This window comes from Myotis davidii, unplaced genomic scaffold (assembly GCF_000327345.1).
Source record: "Myotis davidii unplaced genomic scaffold, ASM32734v1 scaffold196, whole genome shotgun sequence".
Lineage (NCBI taxonomy): Eukaryota > Metazoa > Chordata > Mammalia > Chiroptera > Vespertilionidae > Myotis > Myotis davidii.
The window spans coordinates 4731610-4749751 of NW_006288258.1; the positions used below are offsets into that span (position 1 = coordinate 4731610).

The window sequence follows — 18142 nt, forward strand, 5'->3', positions numbered from 1 at the left end:
GGGCGGTTCGAAGCTGCCCGCGACCCACTTGCGGGAGCACCTCGCGTCCCCAGGAGTTTCCATGCAGAATGCAGGCCCCCTCCTCCCCCGAGAGCCCGGCCTGGCGGAGACTCTCCGTCATTGGCCTCCGGCCCCGGGAGGCGTCAGTGGCTGAGGTGGGAAGGGAACGCCCAAGTGTCCTTGATCCCTGTTTCCTGCAGGGGAGAGATCAGCGCTCCATTCTGGGCCTGAAATGCGGCTCCGCTCGTGCTGGCTCCGGCCGCCCCAGCCCCTCTCCCCGCCCTCCTCCCCGCCAACCACCCAGACATCTGCTGGCCCTGGACAGAGCTCAGGGAGAAACAGCAGGAAATGCTATTACTTTATCTTAGAAGGTAATCAAGCTCCTGGTGTCTTTTAAGTTTAAGATGGTCTCTTAGAATAAGCGGTTATTTTTAAATGAGCAGGGAAAAAAAGAGAGCAAAGAATAATGATAAAAAGAGGACAAAAAAAACAACAACTTGGTTCCAAGTTCTCGCTCTGCTCCTTGCCGGTTCTGAGTCTTCAGCAATTCCCTTCGGTTTCCCTAGGCCTGGATTTCTTCATCAATAAAATGTGTGGGGCTGAGGGGTGGTGGTGGTGAACTAACATGATTTCGTCTAAATTCCTCTCTAATAAAATAAAACTAGGGTAATGGGAGTCCCAGAGGGGAGCCGTGATGGGTGGTCTTAGAAGCCTTATTTACGGCTTCTTCAAATATATTAATTTTTACCTCCTGCTGCTAGATGGTTAGTCGCTGGAGGACAAAGATGTTTCTTAATCCTTTTCGACCCCCTGGCCCCCAAGATACTATCCAACAGCCCCTCCGTGCTCAGGATCCTTCCACACGAGCTGCTTTCATTTCTGTGTCGCTCTGCTCTCAAGGCAAAAGGTAAACCCGTGGTCTGGGTGTAAGGCTTTGAGAAAGCTGGGCAGCCACAGGGCTCTGCACGAGGGCTGCCTGGAATTTAGGCAGTCATCCTGGCTTTCACTCCATAGGAGAAAACAGGGGATTCCTGGAGTTAGTTCATATCCTGTTCGTTCGGGGTACGCAGGAAGAGCTGTCCTGTGCACTTGCCCAGAGTCGAGGCAGGCCAGAGAGCTGGCAGAGGCGGCGTTGCTGGAAACATGCCTGGGGAGGCCAGTCACTGTGTGCGGGGCCTCTCCTGGGAGCCGAAAGGAAGCTGCAAAGCACATCCTGATACCATGTGAGGGTGATGACTATGACAGGACCCACAGAATCCCTAACCTTTTCCAAACCACTCCTTTCTGTTGTCGTTTTTGTTTCTTTTGGGCAATGACTGTCAGACCAGTTCCGACGGGCCGTGGCTGACTGGGATGGCTGACTCAGGGCTTCTGGTATTGCTCAACCGTTTCTGTGGAATATCCAGGCCCCGGTATAGTCCTCATCATGTTTTTAAATGGCTCTCCCTATCCCCCTGGGATGGGAGGTCAGGAATTTCAAGATGTTTTCCTTGTGACGAGTGACTGATTTTATTTTCAAGTAATGATGCTCCATTATCTGAAATCAGGCTAGCCGTGGTTCGGCCGCCAGCCTCGTTTTGGTCCAGGGAGACCACCCACAGTTACTCTTAACCTGGCCTTGCAGCTCCAAGGCCGTCCGCGGGGGAGCCTGCGGAGCTGGACAGTGTGTGGCTGCTCCGCTCATTGCATGGGGCGGGCTGACTAGAAGTGAGGTCTGGGCAGTGAGCCAGCTTGTCCGGGAAAAGGTTCTTAACTCCGGGACACTCACTTCTGGAGGGTGCAAGGCCAGTTTCTCTCAGGATTAAGGAGTTGGTGACTTTAAAATGCCCTGAAAATGAAAGGATCCCTGGTTGGTGTGGCTCAGTTGGTTGGAGCTTCGTCCTGTGCACCAAAAGGTGGTGGTGGTTCTGGTCAGGGCACATACCTGGGTGTGTGCTGCAGGCAGCCAATGATGTTTCTCTCACATTGATGTTTCTCTCTCTCTCTCTCTAACTCTCTCTCTCTCCCACTCCCTTCCTCTCTTTCTCTCTCTCCCTTCCTCTCTCTTTCTCTCCCTTCCTCTCTCTTAAATCAATTTTAAAATAAATAAAAGTGAAAAATTAAATTCATTATAAAATAAAAGGAAGAGGAGAAGGCAGACATGTTTGCAGGCTTTCTTTAATAGACACTCAGAGAGATAGATTAGGTGGGTAGTTTGTCTAAATGAAATCTATGTGTTTTTACACATTGTAGAATCGAAATCTCAGAAATATCTTGAATTCAAATCATTTTTCTGCTGTGGGCAATTTTAGATTGGTCTTAAAAACATGACATGAATTGGAGACAACTGATGCAGAAAAGAACACCAATGAGGCACTTTCCACTTTAAATTCCTTTCACATCCCAGGAAATGACCCCTAATGTTTGATCACATTTCCTTATCAAAACAATCCTGCAGTCTTTGGTGCAAAAGCATCTGAGGATCGGAATCAAGAAGCTCCCACCGTGGGCCTCTCTCATTTCTTCCCCGTGAATTGTCACAAGGTATTTTTAGTTCGTAAAATCCAGGCTGTCCTTTCTCCCTCTGACATTCTTTGTGTCTCTGGCCCAGCAGGCCTCCTGCTCCGCCACATGTGCTTCTGTGTCTGAGTGCTCGGCTTGCTCTGTGCGTGCGTGTGTGTATGTGTGTGTGAGTGCGCGCACGTGTGTGTGCCTGTGTGTGCCTGTGTGTACCTGTATGTGCCTGTGTGTGTGCCTGTGTGTGCCTGTGTGTGTACCTGTGTGCGCCTGCGTGTGTACCCGTGTGTGCCTGTGTGTGCGTGCCTGTGTGTGTGCCTGTGTGTGCCTGTGTTTGTGTGTGTATGCACATGCGCAGATGTGTACACAGACCTTCCAGGAGACCAGAAGTTATAAACTGGCCAGGGGCGGGTGAGTGGGCTCTCACCTGTGACCCTCTAAGCTGTGCCAGTTTGGCTGGGTTCCCTGATAAGGCAGCTGTAATCAAGCTGTTTGGGACTGACCAGGCCCCCAGCCCGTGTGTCCCCCTCCCTTCCAATCCACAGACCTGGCTGGCTGGCGTCTCAGCAGCTCCTTCGTGGGTGAAGGAAACTCGGCTCTTCTCTCCTCGCGGTTTTCCTGTGCTCAGGTTTCGGGTGTTTTTCCATCTCCCCTCCCAGGGTCACCAGGTCTCTCTCAGTGCCTGAACTCGCTTCCCCCTCTGTGATGTCTGCTCAGACTCGTCCTGGCTTACCACTTACCCCTAACACTCTTACCTGGATTCCTCTTTCCTTTCCTTCCCACTGCCACTTCTCACACCCACAAATACATAAAAATCGCAGTTAAGTGTCTCCTACACCAACAAAGGGTAAATTTTTATAAATGTCCTTCAAGGTTTCTCCACTGTCCTTGTTTCTCTTCTCTTCTGTTCTCCTTTCTCCCTTCCTCTCCCTTCCTCTTTCTCTCCTGATTTTTCCCTTCTGCCTCTTCTTCTTCACTCTGGGTCCTGGCCTGAATTAAGAATCACAAATGTGTGGGTAGAGAAGTCTTATCTGAAACAAGCAAACAAACATTCCCCTGGGCTGTTTCGAGGTTGTTCTCTAAATATTTATTATCAGTGTCCAACGTGGCGTAGACAGCCCGTTCCCATTCGCCCATCGCCTCCTTGTCTAACAGCTCAGGGGAGTTCCAGAGCGGACTTCTTCAAATCAGGCCTGGTCACGCCGTGCTGCCCTTAGCCTGGTGCTGAGGCATACAGTTCTGGGTCTGAACAAGGGCCAGTAAATGTTCCCTGGTCTCCAGGGCTCACCACTGCTTCTAATCCTCTGGCAAACCAAGTGGAAGAACTGTTCTGTCTGGGAAATTCTGCAAGTAAACTTGGAAGTGTTTATTCACTGGAATTTGACCCTGAGCCAAACAGTTCGCTCTAAACCAACTTCCACTAAGCAAGCCGATGTCATGAAAGTTCGCATGCATTTGGACAGTAAACAAAGGACATTAACGAGTTTAAATCTTTTTTGTTAAAATCCATGACTTTTAGACGTAAGAAAACTACTCCCTTGGGAATGAAGTAAGACCTGGAGTGTCTGTAATTAAAAGTATTTGTAATTGGATCCGAGGATCCTCCTAGCTATAAATTTATATATTTATTGTTGAAGCCCACCTGAAATATTCATGCCCTTTGACCCTATTGTTGACCCAAAGAATGCTTTAAAAAGATCCGAGCAGCTGGTGAACAGCCGCAAGCCTTGATTGTTTGGAGCTGCTGACGTGGTTTATTAATTACTCAGGCAGCTCACTGCTACCCTTCCTCTGTTTCTTGCTCTGCTATTTGTCTTCTTCCGGGGACATAACACCTTCATTAAATCCCATCCGTCCTCGCCTCAGAGGCATCCCCTGGAAGATATCCCCTCTCTAGATGCATCACCATTTATCATCACCCTTTGTTTGTGCTCTGTCAACCAGTTTTCAATTTATTTTGAATTCAGTTTATGATTAAAATTTAATGAGATCCAATCAAGTGCTTTTCCCCAATCAAGATGCCTGAGCAGTCTCGTCCAGACCCTCTACTGTCAGGCATGAAGGAAAGCCACCACAGGTTTGCAGCCTGGCGATTCGCCGTATCACACGGGTGGCCTGTATCCACACCTCCTCACCTTCAAGGTGAATGGCGCTAAAACACGTTCATTTCAGAAGCTCCCCCTGCCCCCTTTCTCCCCACCAAATAGCTGTATAAATTCATGCTTCTACAGGAGAACATGCTTAAGTGCACAGGCTCTGATGCTGAACTGCTTGCATTTGAATCCTATCTCTGCTTCTTGCCGTGTGACCTTAGGAAAGTTACTTAACCTCCCTGCACTTCAGTTTCCCCATCTGTAAAATGGGGCTGACAATAATGCCTACCAAATAGGGTGGCTGTGAGGATGAAATAGGTTAATACATGTAAAGCACTTGGAACAGTATTTGGTGCATAGTAAATATCCAGTGAATAGAAACAATTATGACTAACAAAGCGTAAGGTTTCTTAAGTATATCCATTACATTGCATATTTGGATTTAACAGCCTAGACCAGTGGTCGGCAAACTGCGGCTCACGAACCACACGCGGCTCTTTGGCCCCTTGAGTGTGGCTCTTCCACAAAATACCACGTGCGGGCGCGCACGTACAGTTCGATTGAAACTTCGTGGCCCATGCGCAGAAGTCGGTTTTCGGCCTGGGCAAGTCTATTTTGAAGAAGTGGCGTTAGAAGAAGTGGGGGGTGTCGGTAGGTCAGGCGACAGGAGACGCGGCGCAGGGGAGGCGCGTGCAATTCATGCCTGAGTTGAGTGAGCCCGTCAGTCAGCAGTCTCATTGTGCATTGGTTAGTGCTAGTTGCGTCCGCAAATCGCGCGCGGATGACAAAAGAGAGATGAAACAAGTATACAAGATGAGTGTGGTTGGGAGAGTTGGAAGGGGTCGACCTCAGCGAGTGTACCTCAATCAGATTGAGGACGTTTTTAGCAAAGGCCAGTTTAGGAGTACCCTAATTAAGTTAATAACAATGTACCTACCTATATAGTTTAAGTTTTAAAAATTTGGCTCTCAAAAGAAATTTCAGTCATTGTACTGTTGATATTTGGCTCTGTTGACTAATGAGTTTGCCGACCACTGGCCTAGACTATATCAGAGTTTGGTAAACTACCACCTCAGGCCAAAAGTGACCCATGGTCTTTTATGTACTAACTGAAATATTACTAAAAATGTTTTTCATATTTTCAAAGGGCTGTTTAAAAATAAACAAACCCTCAAAGGCAGAGTATGAGACATATATGGTCCACAAAGCATGAACTGTTTACTATCTGGACCCTAAGAGAAAAGCCCCAATCTCTATGACTCTAATGGGAACAGTTAAGAGATGTATAGGCTAGATTCAGCTTTGACTAGGAAAGCTACTGAATGTGCCCCCCTCTGCAGCATAGGAATGGTAAAGCGATAAAGCGATACCAAGTACACCGCTCGCCCATAATCCAGCTTGTTTTAAGGACCAAGCGAGATACGTATCAAATGTGCCCAAAATATACATTAGTGAAAAAAGATACGTCTCCAGACATCATGTTTCTGTGCTATTGTGAGCACCCAAGTATAAAACCAGTGAACATAGTGTAGAAAGAGTCCCCAGACCAAAATAATAATTTTGCTGGCCATGTGACCTTAGGAAAGTTACTAAACCTCCCAGTGCCCCAGTTTCCCCATCTTTAAAATGTGACTGGCAATAGTTCCTATCAAACGTGGTGCCTGTGAAAGTGTTGTAAAAATAATAACAAAGTAACTTTCTATTTTTTGAGAGTTTGATATCGTCCAGGCGCTGCAGTCAGCACTTTATTTACATCTTCTGTCCTCACAGACGCCTAGGGAGCAGGTGTTGCTAGTTTCCCCATTTGACAGAGGAGAAAAATGAGGCCCAGAGAAGTTAAGTAATTTTCTCAAGTTCACACATCTAACCACGCAGCTGGCGGAGGAATAGTCTAAACCGAGGGGGTTTGGCTCTGGGGCCCGCGCACTGAAATACACACATTTCCCCACATTCTAGAACCATGTGCTGACTCAGGGCAAGCCCATCTGGAAGACAGCAGGCACGGTTAACTGTGAATGTGCACGGCTTGTTTCCCACACGGGCCAAGCGGGGACTGGTGGGCATGCAGAAAGGGAGGTGGGGAGGATACGAGGAAAGAAGCTTTTCGATGAACTGTGAGATCAGAAAGGTCGTGTTGTGAAGACTGATCGGCTCCGTTTTAAGAAATAATTTAAGTCAGGGTGTCCTGAAGGAGAAAATGGGTGCTGGCAACAGACATCAGCAAAGAATTGGAGGTAGCTCAGGGGGTTTGACTGAGAGAATGGGGGAGGAAGAAAGGGAGGGAGGGAGGGAGGAAGGGAGGGAGGGAATGGAAAATTCTATGACGGGGACACTAGGGAGCAGTGTCACATGGGATGTTAAATTGGCTGCCATCTGGGGTAAGATCTTATCTGCAAATCCAGGGTAGAGTAGAGGCGCTAAGAGGGAGGTCCTAGGCCTGAGGCCGAAAGGAAGCCACAGAGAGACCTGGGCAGAGAAGACAAGCAGAGGGATTTGCAGAAAGGTGGGGTCAGAATCCAAGAGCTAGAACCACAGCTCACAAAAGGCAGTGGGTTCCAGAGAAGGAAAATAGCGTGTCTCAGGTCAGGTCAAAGAGAGTCGGAACCAGACTGGCCACACAACTGTTTCAGCCTAGTTGTATGTACTTGGGACTGGCCTGCGTTCCTAGCTTGTGCCCACCCCATTCCCACCTGGGACATGCTCTCCCTCTCCTGGGTGGTCTCAGCAGTGCCTCGTTCCCACCGGTTCTAATCTTTGTGAACATCAGAATCACTAGAAGAGCTTCTTTATTTTTCTTTCTCTTTTTTAATCCTTTAAGTAGATGCATAGGCACTTGGTACAAAATTTAAAAGGTATAAAATGCTCTGAGAAGCAAGACCCCCCTCTGGCCCCTGTTCCCAGTCATCCAGGTCCTTTTCAGAGGCGACCGCTGTGCGGGTTTCTGAAGGGGTGGTGTGCGCACATACAGCTCAGAGGGTACGAAGGGGTGCATACTCTGCCTCCTGCTCGCTTTAACTTCACAATAAATCTTGGAGAGAGTTCCACACCAGTTCACACAGCACTTCTTCAGTCTTTTTGAAAAGACACAGTGTTCATTGTACAGCTGGACCACAGTTTAAACCATCAGACCCTTTTTGGGCATGTGGCTTGTTACTACTCTTTGTTACAATACACACTGCTGCATCGCCTATCCTCACGGCCGCTTCATTTCACAGGACTTCATTTCACATATCACCGTAGAAAATTCTTAGAAGAGAAATTACTCGGTCAAAGGGCAACTGGTTACTTCCAAATTGTACAGATTACACTCCCTTGGCAAAGTCTGGAAGAACCCTTTTCCCAGTGGGACTCAGACAAAAACACACAGGAGCCCTGGCCCCATCTCAGAATTTGTGGGTGTGGGGCCTGGGCACCTGTGCTGTGGCTCAGAAAGGGGATCTGAGCTGGAAGCCCCCTTGGGTTCCTGCGGACCTCCAGCCTCTCCCTTCCCGCAGGGATTTGCCACGGTGAGGCAAGCGTGACCTCCAGGCCCGACAGACTCAGCGTCTCCCAGGCTTCGGAGCTCAGCATTCGTGTTGGGGTGATGCCAGCACGGGGCTCAAGGGGTCCTGGCTGGCAGGTCTCCTGTCCCCCTCAGGGTTAGAGCCTTCTTCTAGGTCATAGGTCAGTGATGGCAAACCTATGACACACGAACTCTTTTTTTGGTTGATTTTTTCTTTGTTAAATGGCATTTAAATATATAAAATAAATATCAAAAAAAATATCTTTGTTTTACTATGGTTGCAAATATCAAAAAATTTCTATATGTGACACGGCACCAGAGTTAAGTTAGGGTTTTTCAAAATGCTGACACGCCGAGCTCAAAAGGTTCGCCATCACTGTCATAGGTGGAAGACAGGGTTTTTCCAGTGTAATCCAAGCGTCACCCTTGTTAGTTGGGGACTGGAGCACAGGCCTTGCAGGGTTACAAGCATGTGGACATCATATGGAGAAGTCCTGGAATAAAACAGGGGGAAATGGAAATGGTTAGAAGTGGTGCTGTACTGAGTGACTTTTTAAAATATGAAGTCTTTTTACAATATTGACATTAAAGACCAACAAATAAAACTGCCAAGAGCTAGAACCACAACACAGCCCATTACCCCGCCAGGGTCCTCTGATGTGGCATTTTTGTGTAATTGTTCTCTGTGACACCCTCACAAGGGTCCAGAGCTGGGAGGCACCCACATGGGAGGTGCAGGCCTGCCCCACCCTCTGCTTTTCTGGGCGAAGCTCTGAGGATACATGACGAGACCAGCTGCCCTGCTGTCACATGTTCCTATCACACTGGGTGGTGGAATCACCTTTATTCTGTAAGAGCTATTGTGATCAACTCTACCCATGGTGGGACCTCTTAGGCATGGCCCAGGGCCACCTTGGGGCCTGACACTGAGTGGGCTTAATACAATATTAGAGAGAACGAAAGCGAGGAATAGGGAAGGGTACCCATGTGGTATAATTTAGCAAATTCTGAGGACTTGGTCCACCCCATACTCCCTGCTACCTCTCATGGAGCCTGACACTCTCATTGTTCGTGATACTGCCAGCTACATGAGTCTGTCACCTCTTCAAAACAGGCATCAATCATTGATTCATTCAACAAATATTTATTGAGCACCTACGGGTGCCAGGTACAGTTCTAGGTACTGAGAGTATAGCTGTGAATAGAGCAGTCAAAAATCACACCTTTAAAGTGTGAACTTTAAATTTTTTTGGGGGGGGGAATGGGTGACAAACAAAAAAAGAATGTATTAGACATTTGTATTTACAATACACATTTGTAGTACATAAGAAGAGGATAACTGCTAGAGAGGACAGTACAGCACGGAGGATAGTGAAAGGGGCATGTGAAAAATTCAGAGAGGACAGCCAGGGAGACCTCACTGAGAAAGTGACAGCCGAGGAAAGACCTGAAGGGGCGAGAAGGAAAGCCACACAGATATGTGGGGGAAGAGTGCTCTGAGAAGCAGGAACAATAAGCGCAAAGGCCCTGAGGTAGGGCCTTTGATTTCCTGTTACTAGTTTTGTCTCTTGATCTGGATCACAAACAACTTAAAGGTAGAAAACATGTTTTATACATCTCTAGAAATAATTTTGAATATCTTTTGCTCCATACCCATTTGTACTCTTGAATGTTGTATCACTTGTAGGCATTACCTATTGTAAAAAAAAAAAAAAAATTAAGTGTGTGCCTAAGGAGAACACCCAGCATAGAGCTGGACACATAGCAGGTTTCACTAATTATTTGCTGTTTGGATATTTGATAGGCATATGTTTAAAACATCAGGGTCCTTTTTTTTTTTTAAAGGATTATTAATCCCATAGCTTTACTGGGCGGCTGCTCATTACCATGCCAGGTTTATTGACTACCATCCGAGGGGCCCTTTGTGTCTTTCAGACCAGTTTGAACTGTAGAATTGTTGCCGTAAGCTGGGCCTCAGATTTCCAGTTATGTGAGATGTCGGCACTTGTCACCTTTTTTATTGGCTCCCTCCAAATCCCCAACGGCTCCTCAGTTAGAAGAGCAGAATCTGCAGCTTTTGTTGTTGTTTAGGGAAGCACTTCTAAGGCTTTCACACTTGAAAACCCACGGAGATCACCCACAGGGGTACCTGAAGTGTGGGTGATGGGAGAGAACCGAGTAACAAGAAAGGGTTGACAGAATCCTGTCCTCTTGCTGGTTGGCTCAGTCGATGCCTCTGTGCCCTCCCATTCGGCTGCGCCACAGATGCCAGCGGGAGGTTACACAACACTCAGCCAGCCCTTCAGAAAAGGCTTGTGTTTCCTGACCAGCTGAAGAGCACGTTGGCTGGCATCTCCAATGTCATAGCTGTAGGAAAATTGTAAGAAAGAAAGGAAAGCCATGGTGAGCTTTACACATCACAACCAGCTGAAATGGGTGTGCTTCGGGTAGGTTCCTAATCAGTTTGGGTGATGAGGTCTCTTTTCTGCAGAGCCGAGGGGGCAGGGACACACACAGCCTAGGCAGGGGTCCTCCAACTTTTTAAACAGGGGACCAGTTCACTGTCCCTCAGACCGTTGGAGGGCCGGACTATAGTTTAAAAAAAAACTATGAACAAATTCCTATGCACACTGCACATATCTTACTTTGAAATAAAAACACAAAACGGGAACAAATACAATATTTGTATTTGCATGTGGCCCGCGGGCCGTAGTTTGAGGACCCTTGGCCTAGAGAGCAGCCTGGAAAGGGGACAGTAGGAAAGTGGAAACTGAGGCAGGAGGGAGGGCCGGCCAGGAACGAGAGGCGGACATTTTCAGCTGTGCCAGAACACAGGTCAGAGGTTGTTTGCAGCAGATGGGCACGTTTGTTACCAAGTGCGGGTACAGAGAAGTGCTAGCGTTCATTTGGCACTCAGTGGAGAAGCCAGCTGAGGTGTCTTCCTATAGGCAGTGAAGATACATGTGGTAGGAAGGCGCTGGCCCATCTCTGCTCCGAGGGGAAGCATTTTAAAGTGCATGTGTCTTGTTGCCAGGGGGTTGGATACAGGGCTCCAGAGAAGGCAAATTCATATTTTTCAAAATTTGTCTTAGAACAATAGTTGCTGTACATTGTGGCTTTAGGCACAGTGAGCCCTCAGTAAATGTTTGCAGTTGAAATGCTACACGGATTCAAAATATGAATTTCAAAACCCACCCCTGCCGGCACCGCCCCTTTCTCTGCGTGGTATTTGAAGTACACCCTGTGCAAGGCCTGCATGGACCAAACCTCTGAAATTTGTTGTTTTTCCTTCTCCTTCCCTCCCACTACACCTGCTCTGGGGCCTCCTACAGACCTCCTGTCACCCCCGCCCCCCCGCCCCTTCCTCTGGAGCCTAGGTGCCCGGGCCTCTCAGCCCATAAGGGGAGGCTAACTGTCTTTCTCCTGTTACGTTGATGCAGAGCTCCGTTTCTCCAGGTAAAACCAGGGTCACCTGGGCTGTGGGCTGCATGGCCCGTGGGCTAAAGGCCAGTTTAGCAAACCTTGCGGGTTCAGCCTGCATGTCACAGCCCAGGCGGTCAGCTGGCTTCGTGGCAGGCACAGTGCCCGAGGAAAGCAAATCCTCTAAACAACCTAAGTGGGAAATGTCACTGTGACCCTTTTGTCAGTGCTTTTAAACACAGGCTTTTTAAAATTTATTTATTTATTTAATTTATTTTTTATTGTTAGGCAACAGTCACACAGCAAAGTTTTAAAAGTTTAAAAGGTAAACGCTCTCCCTCTCACATCTCTTCCCAGCTGAGTTCCATCCTCAAAGACCACAGTGTAGCAATGTCCTGTGTTCCCTCCACACATTTTAAACATTCACAAGCACACATGAAGCGGACGCATCGGGGTTCAGTTCTCTTTCCTCGATCCTTGGCCTTTGATGTTCATGTGTGTCTTCCCCGTGTGCTACCTGCCACATGATGGTCCAGTCACATTCTTTGAATCGCCTTCCAGATAAAAATATCTTAATAAGCGTGAGTGCCTTTGCCTGGAGGATCAGTAAACAACTGTGTGACTGGGGCTCTGCCAGCACAGTTGGTGTCACACTACTGTTAATCTAAACCATCCTCTCGGCGAGGTCCCTTAAGGTCATAAAGTGGGCACTCCAAAACAGGATCTGTCTTCTTAGGCTGCGGCATGTTTTCTCTTGTTTCAGAAACGACCATGAACCGAAGCATTCCTGTGGAGGTTGACGAATCGGAACCATACCCGAGTCAGTTACTGGACCCCATCCCAGAATATTCCCTGCAAGAGGGATCAGAACCCCCTGCTCCAAACATAAGGAACATGGCACCCAACGGCTCGTCTGCACCCCAAACCCCTCACCATTCCTCGGAAGACTTTTCTCAGACTCCCCCTCGCCTGCAACTGGTAAACCACCAGCGACCGGTGTCCCGGCAGATCACCTGCCTGCGCGCTAAAGTCCTGGAGGAGAGCGAAGACAGCTTCTGGAGGAGACATCCGGACCCGGGCAAAGATCTGCCCTCGGACTCCTTCGGGGCCAGCGAGCCTAAACCCGAGTCTGTGATTGGTGCCTTCTCCCCAGAGCATCAGTTTTCATTTAGGGAAAAGCGTAATCAATGGCTGGGATCTCCGCTCTCAGCAGCTTCTCCTGACACTGGCCATGGCTCAGGCAAATCAGACCAAAATTTACCTAATGCCTTAGCAGACTCCTCAAGCAATAGCCAAGAGATGGTGCCACGGCCCCAGCCCCACAGGCACCGAGCAGCCCCAGACCTGCCTACCATAGACACGGGGTACAATTCCCAGCCCCAGGATGTCCTGGGCATCAGGCAGCTGGAAAGGCCCCTGCCCCTCACTTCCATGTGCTACCCCCAGGACCTCCCCAGACCTCTCAGGTCCAGGGAGTATCATCCGTTTGAACCTCAGAGGCACCCAGCGTGCGCACAGATGCCGCCTCCTCACCTTTCCCCACGGGCTCAGTGGAACCATCAGTACCATCGTCCTGGAGGTCCCATTCACCAGGTGCCATGTAAGTGAGATTTCCCTCCTCTGGACATGGTAGGCTGGGCAACAAAGTAAACGAGGGCCCCAGGTCAGTGCCTCCTGTCGCAGATCAGCACAGACCGGTCAGGCAGGATGCAGGGAGGGCATTTTGCTTCTTGTAGGGCTTTCTGTGTGTGGTTGGATTTGCAAGAGGCTTTGGAAGAATGCTTTATCTTAGCCCAAAACCTGTCCCACTTGGAACCGGCTTCTCTCGGTACCTTTAAGGACAGAAAAGATTCCTCTGTCTAGTTAACTGAAACCGGCCTAGAGGCAGGAGTATGAAATAATGAATGGATTTCTACAAAATGTAGTTGTTGCCCTGATTCTTGGGCATCTGGATTCTTCCTTCTCTGCATGCTTTCTCCCCATCTTAGATTTGGCAGAGAAAGGGGCTTTTAGTAAAAAAAAAATCAGAAGGTGCCAGAATGTCATTGAGACTCTGGATTCATGCCATTACATGAAGATCATATTGCTCCTATGATTCTGCTGCTTGAATCCCTTTGGAGACCTGAGCCATCTGCCTCTACCCTGCCTTCCAGCCACACCCCGGACGCAGTCCCCTGACTTGTCTAGCTGTTTCACATCCCAAGTATTTGCCTGTGCTCTTTGCTCTATCCAGGGTGTTCTTTCCCTTCTTGTGCATGTGACCCAGCTCTGTACCTCTTCTTTTTCTTTAACAACTTTATTCAGATCAAATTTACATACTGTAAAGTTCACCTTTTTAAGTGTACAATTCAATGTATTGTAGTCTATTTGCAGAGTTATGTGACCATCACCATATATATCTTTTAAGACTTCACTCAAGTGTTGCCTCTGGAAACCTCCCTAGACCAGTCCCTCCTTCAGGATATCTGTTGCCTTCGTTTCTGCTTGTCAGGCCCTAATAACCAGTCTCTCTACCTCTCTTTCCAAAATGCAAGCTTTTGCACATCAATAAAGATGTATTTTCAATCTGTAATTCCCCAGCATTTAACACAGTGACTAGCATATCCTAGATTCTCAATAAGTTATTTCTGGGTAAGTGAATGAGTGAATAATATGTATCAGTGCATTGAGCATCTCTGAAAGTGATAAAGTCTGAGACTGAGATGGAAGGTTCTTCAAAACCCTTGGTATTCAGTCTCCACCGAGGCCACTGGAAAATAAAGATAGGGCTTTACAGATCAAACACAGGCCTCTGAGATACGATACTTTTCTTAGCAAATAAACACTGTACAAAAAGCAATTCAAGTGATAGAAGAAGAGTCTGTCCAAAGGCCTGACACCTAGCTTTAAAATAAATTATAGAAATAATTACAAATGCTGTCACCAATCAGAGTTTATGTATTATACATGTGCACTTAGTATAAAGGTTCTAAAGTGAATGGAACAGTACAGCAATTAATGATTTTTTTAAAGGAAGGAAGTAGAGGAATTTAAATTAGGAGAAACAGATGAAAAGGAACATGAGTTTCAGAATAAGGCCAGGAGATGCGAAAACAGCAGGGCTTGCGGAGGAAGAGCCTCTGAGGCCTAAAACTGAGACCCAGAGGGTTGGATGTTGGGAAGTCACCTGACTGGGAGCCTTGGACACCACTGCCTGCTTTGAGCGCCCAGTAATAGGATGTGTGTGGTGGCTGGGGTTCCTTAAGTAAGAGAAATGAACTTTGACAGGGTCAGGGTTGCATTTATTTCTCAGTGATTTCCAGGTTAAAAGGGAATACTTTATGAGAATAATACCACAAACGGATCATAACAGTAATATTTATTCACTCTCAAAATAGAAATATGCCCAAAAGTTCAGTCCATATTTCCATCACCCAAATATAATTCCTCACTGGGTTCTTTGACATATTTACTTCTGTTTCTTTTTTCTTTGTTTACACATACAATGTAAACTCAATGTAGTTTCCAATGACATTTAGTGCACTACTTTTAACATTTTAAAACACTGCATAGTATTTCATCTGATGGACCTACCAAATTGTTTTTTTCTCCATTGTGGGACATTTTAAATAGTTTCTAGTTTTTTTATCCAATAAGCAATGACATGACAAACATGATGTATGTTAAGTTGTTATCTGCATTTCTGATGAATTCCTTAAATTAATGTGTAGATGTGTGAATACATCGTCCAGGGCTTTGGGATACTAAGTCCCAAGCAGTTGCTTTTATCTACTAACAGGATATGATGATAGACCAAGAAAGCATTGATTTATTATCATATGAGGGTTCCAGGAAGATATTCCTATTCGAAAATATTTCTCCTGTTGAAGCCTAAAGTGGCACCATAAGTAATCCAGTCTTTGGAGGTGAGCATTGCCCACTCTGGGCAGGCTCTTTTCAAACACAGAACTCCTGACTGGGAACACTTTCAGCCTCCAGTACCTTGTGACCTGATTCCCTTTGCTTTCTGCATTATTTCCTTCTATTGAAGGGGAGGGAGGAAGGAGACACCTAGGATCCTGGGAGTGAAGAGAGGTGATGAAAGGCAGAGAGGAGAGAATTAGGACAGGAAAGGGGAACAATTCACAGAAAATATACAAACGGCCAATAAGCATATGAAACCAAGCTTAACGTTACTAAATTTAAGAAAAGTTTATATGTACAAAAATTTTAAAGATACCTTTTCCCTAATGAGGTGTACATAATTCAAAAACCTTGAGCACCATCCAGTGTTAGTGGGTTTTGGAGAAGGGAACACTCCCATCTGCTCTTGGTAGGAGTGTAATGGGTACAGTCTCCCTGAAGGCAGTCCCACAAAAGTTAAATGTGCTTCCTCTTTGGCCCAGCAGTCTCACTGTGGGAACCTACAGAAACACCGAGTGAGCAGGTAAAAAATGGGTGCTCAAGGACGGTTAGTAAAGCCTTGTTGCATGAGAGTAAAAATAAAAATGAAAATGCCTATCAATAAGGGGACAGATAAGTAATCTGTGACTAACATATAGTGGACTAGTACGCTCCTATTACAGAATAAAATACGCATTCTGACATTTAAAAAAAAAGAGCAAGTGGAAAAGCATGCAGTGTAGATTCTATACGTGTTATTTTTTAAAATGGTATGTGTTTAAAAACTACATACTAAAAAATCTGGCCCCAACCGTTAACAGTGATCATGGGAGAAGGGGACAGGGAATTACGAAGAGAGGGGGAGATTTTCCTTCTAACTTCATGTACTTTTGCTACATTTGTTATAGGAAGCAAGTATTACTTTTATAATTAAAAATAAGTAAAAGAGAGAAAAAAGAAAAGGGAAAATGAGAGTAGACAGGCTCACCCTGATTCACCCTGCATATGCCTTGGATCATGGGGAAGAGGGTCAGGGTTGGGTCTTTTTTGTCAAGGATGCCCAGGGCTTAGGGTTTTTCTGTGTGGCAATGCGAGTCCAGAATATTTTAGGAGACCTCCCCCCTCCCCCCAATAGCCAAGGCTTCCTGCCAGGTTGCTGTGAGGATTAAATTAGGTAATGTATTAAAGATACTAGGAGAGTGGCTGGCTTATAGTGAGCCCTGAATAACTAGCAGCTCTCAGTTACTGTTATTATTTAAATTAAAATCCTGCAGCACAGCTCTGCAGAGAGCTCCTCGACTTCCAGATCCCTTTTGCTGGTACAGATTTTAAGTATTCAAAGCATGTGTACAATGCTTAGTTTCATGTCGGGGCTGTAACTGCACTTAATTGCCAACAAAACCACTTCAAAGGAGCTGTTCACCTAAGGGATGCTTGTGCAGTTGGAAACCATGGCTACGTGGTTCTACTCAGCTTTAGAAGAGCATTACTTCCTCATCCGTTAATGAAAATATAAATAAATAATGATCACCACGCAAATGGCATATCTTAGCCTTTGCAAGTTAAAGCAAAAATGGCTACTGGTCTCCCCTTTCATGTTAAAAAAAAAAAAAAGTTTTCAAAGCAAGTGGAGAAGTGGAAATAAGCCTGTCTCTCCACCCCTCCCCTCCACCCCCCTTTGGAGATGGCCGCCTGAGAATCCTTCCAGGGAAGGTCACCAGAATAGAGATCATGACTGCAATCAAATGAAACCCATAATACAAATAAAGTAGAAAAAAATAATGTATTAAATCTAAAGAGGCTTTATTTTACTATAAAATTCTTGGTTTCCCTAGCAAGGAGACCGAATAAAATAAAACTGTGGACACATGCCTGCTATTGCTCATGTGGACCCCAAAAATGTGATCATTTGCATGTTAGAATGCACGCACAAATACAGGTAAGGAAAAGACAAACCAGATGGAAGAAATGATCAAGAAAGGAGTTGCCCTCCAGGAACTACAGCTGCTTATAGCTGGGAGCGTCCCTGTAACAGTTTATGTTGGCTTTTTTGTTTCCTGGCTAAACTGCATTATATCATGATGTTTTTTGACAACTTGAAAATCAGATTTTATTTTTTCTCTCATAAACTCTTCTAATCCATTCTTAATAAGGAAGAAAAATGTTGAATGTTTTGTCTGATAAGTGGAAAACCTCATTAGGATTTGGCTTAAAAATTCCCAAGTGGTAAAAACCCAGGAACGTGAAGACCGTGTGTACTCTGACCAAGAGGGTCATAAGATTGACAGATAACCTACCATTCTGGGCGCCCATTTATGATGGTAAGATCTGTGGTGTGTGTTGTGATTAAGACCGCCTCAGAATCGAGGCGTTGCCATGCTAACAAATCATTTGTCTATCACACCACCCACCACCTTCTATTCTTCATCTCGCACAGAATAAACTCTCTTGATGAAATTTTAGACTGGGGACAAGTTAGTGGGGGAGATATTTTGGGGCAGTAATTCTTAAGTCTACCATGTAGGTGGCTGCCGACTTGCACGCCTCTCCTCACACACTAACAAGTGTGGGTTTGTGTTTCAAAACAGACACCCACAGACACACAGATTTTCTTTCTCTCTCTACTTATTTTGATCTACTTAAGGGAACTGTATCCTATTTATCTGTGTTCACCGAGGGTCTAGCCATAGAAAATCAATAAATATCTGTTGAATGAATACAAAGAAACCTGCTCCCTACTTCCTGGGGA

General features: G+C 46.3%; 1 protein-coding gene and 1 long non-coding RNA gene across 3 annotated transcripts in view; one reads left to right on the forward strand and one right to left on the reverse strand.

The window, feature by feature from the left end:
- The first annotated feature begins 762 nt into the window (after positions 1–762).
- Positions 763–18142, forward strand: part of TRAF3IP2 (TRAF3 interacting protein 2) — a 38199-nt gene continuing 20819 nt past the window's right edge. The window contains exons 1-2 of one of the 2 annotated variants that reach the window (XM_015561625.1): positions 763–907; positions 12275–13111. In XM_015561625.1, coding sequence (XP_015417111.1) covers positions 12283–13111 — 829 coding nt within the window. In that variant the 5' untranslated portion in view covers positions 763–907; positions 12275–12282. Of the gene's footprint in view, positions 908–11459; positions 11548–12274; positions 13112–18142 lie in introns of those variants that run through there. The other variant, XM_015561627.1, reaches the window with a different exon arrangement.
- LOC107182543 lies at positions 8408–10494 on the reverse strand. Its single transcript, XR_001513259.1, has 3 exons — positions 10241–10494; positions 9745–9785; positions 8408–8585 (listed from the first exon to the last, which is right to left on the reverse strand). It is a non-coding gene; the product is annotated as an uncharacterized LOC107182543 (long non-coding RNA).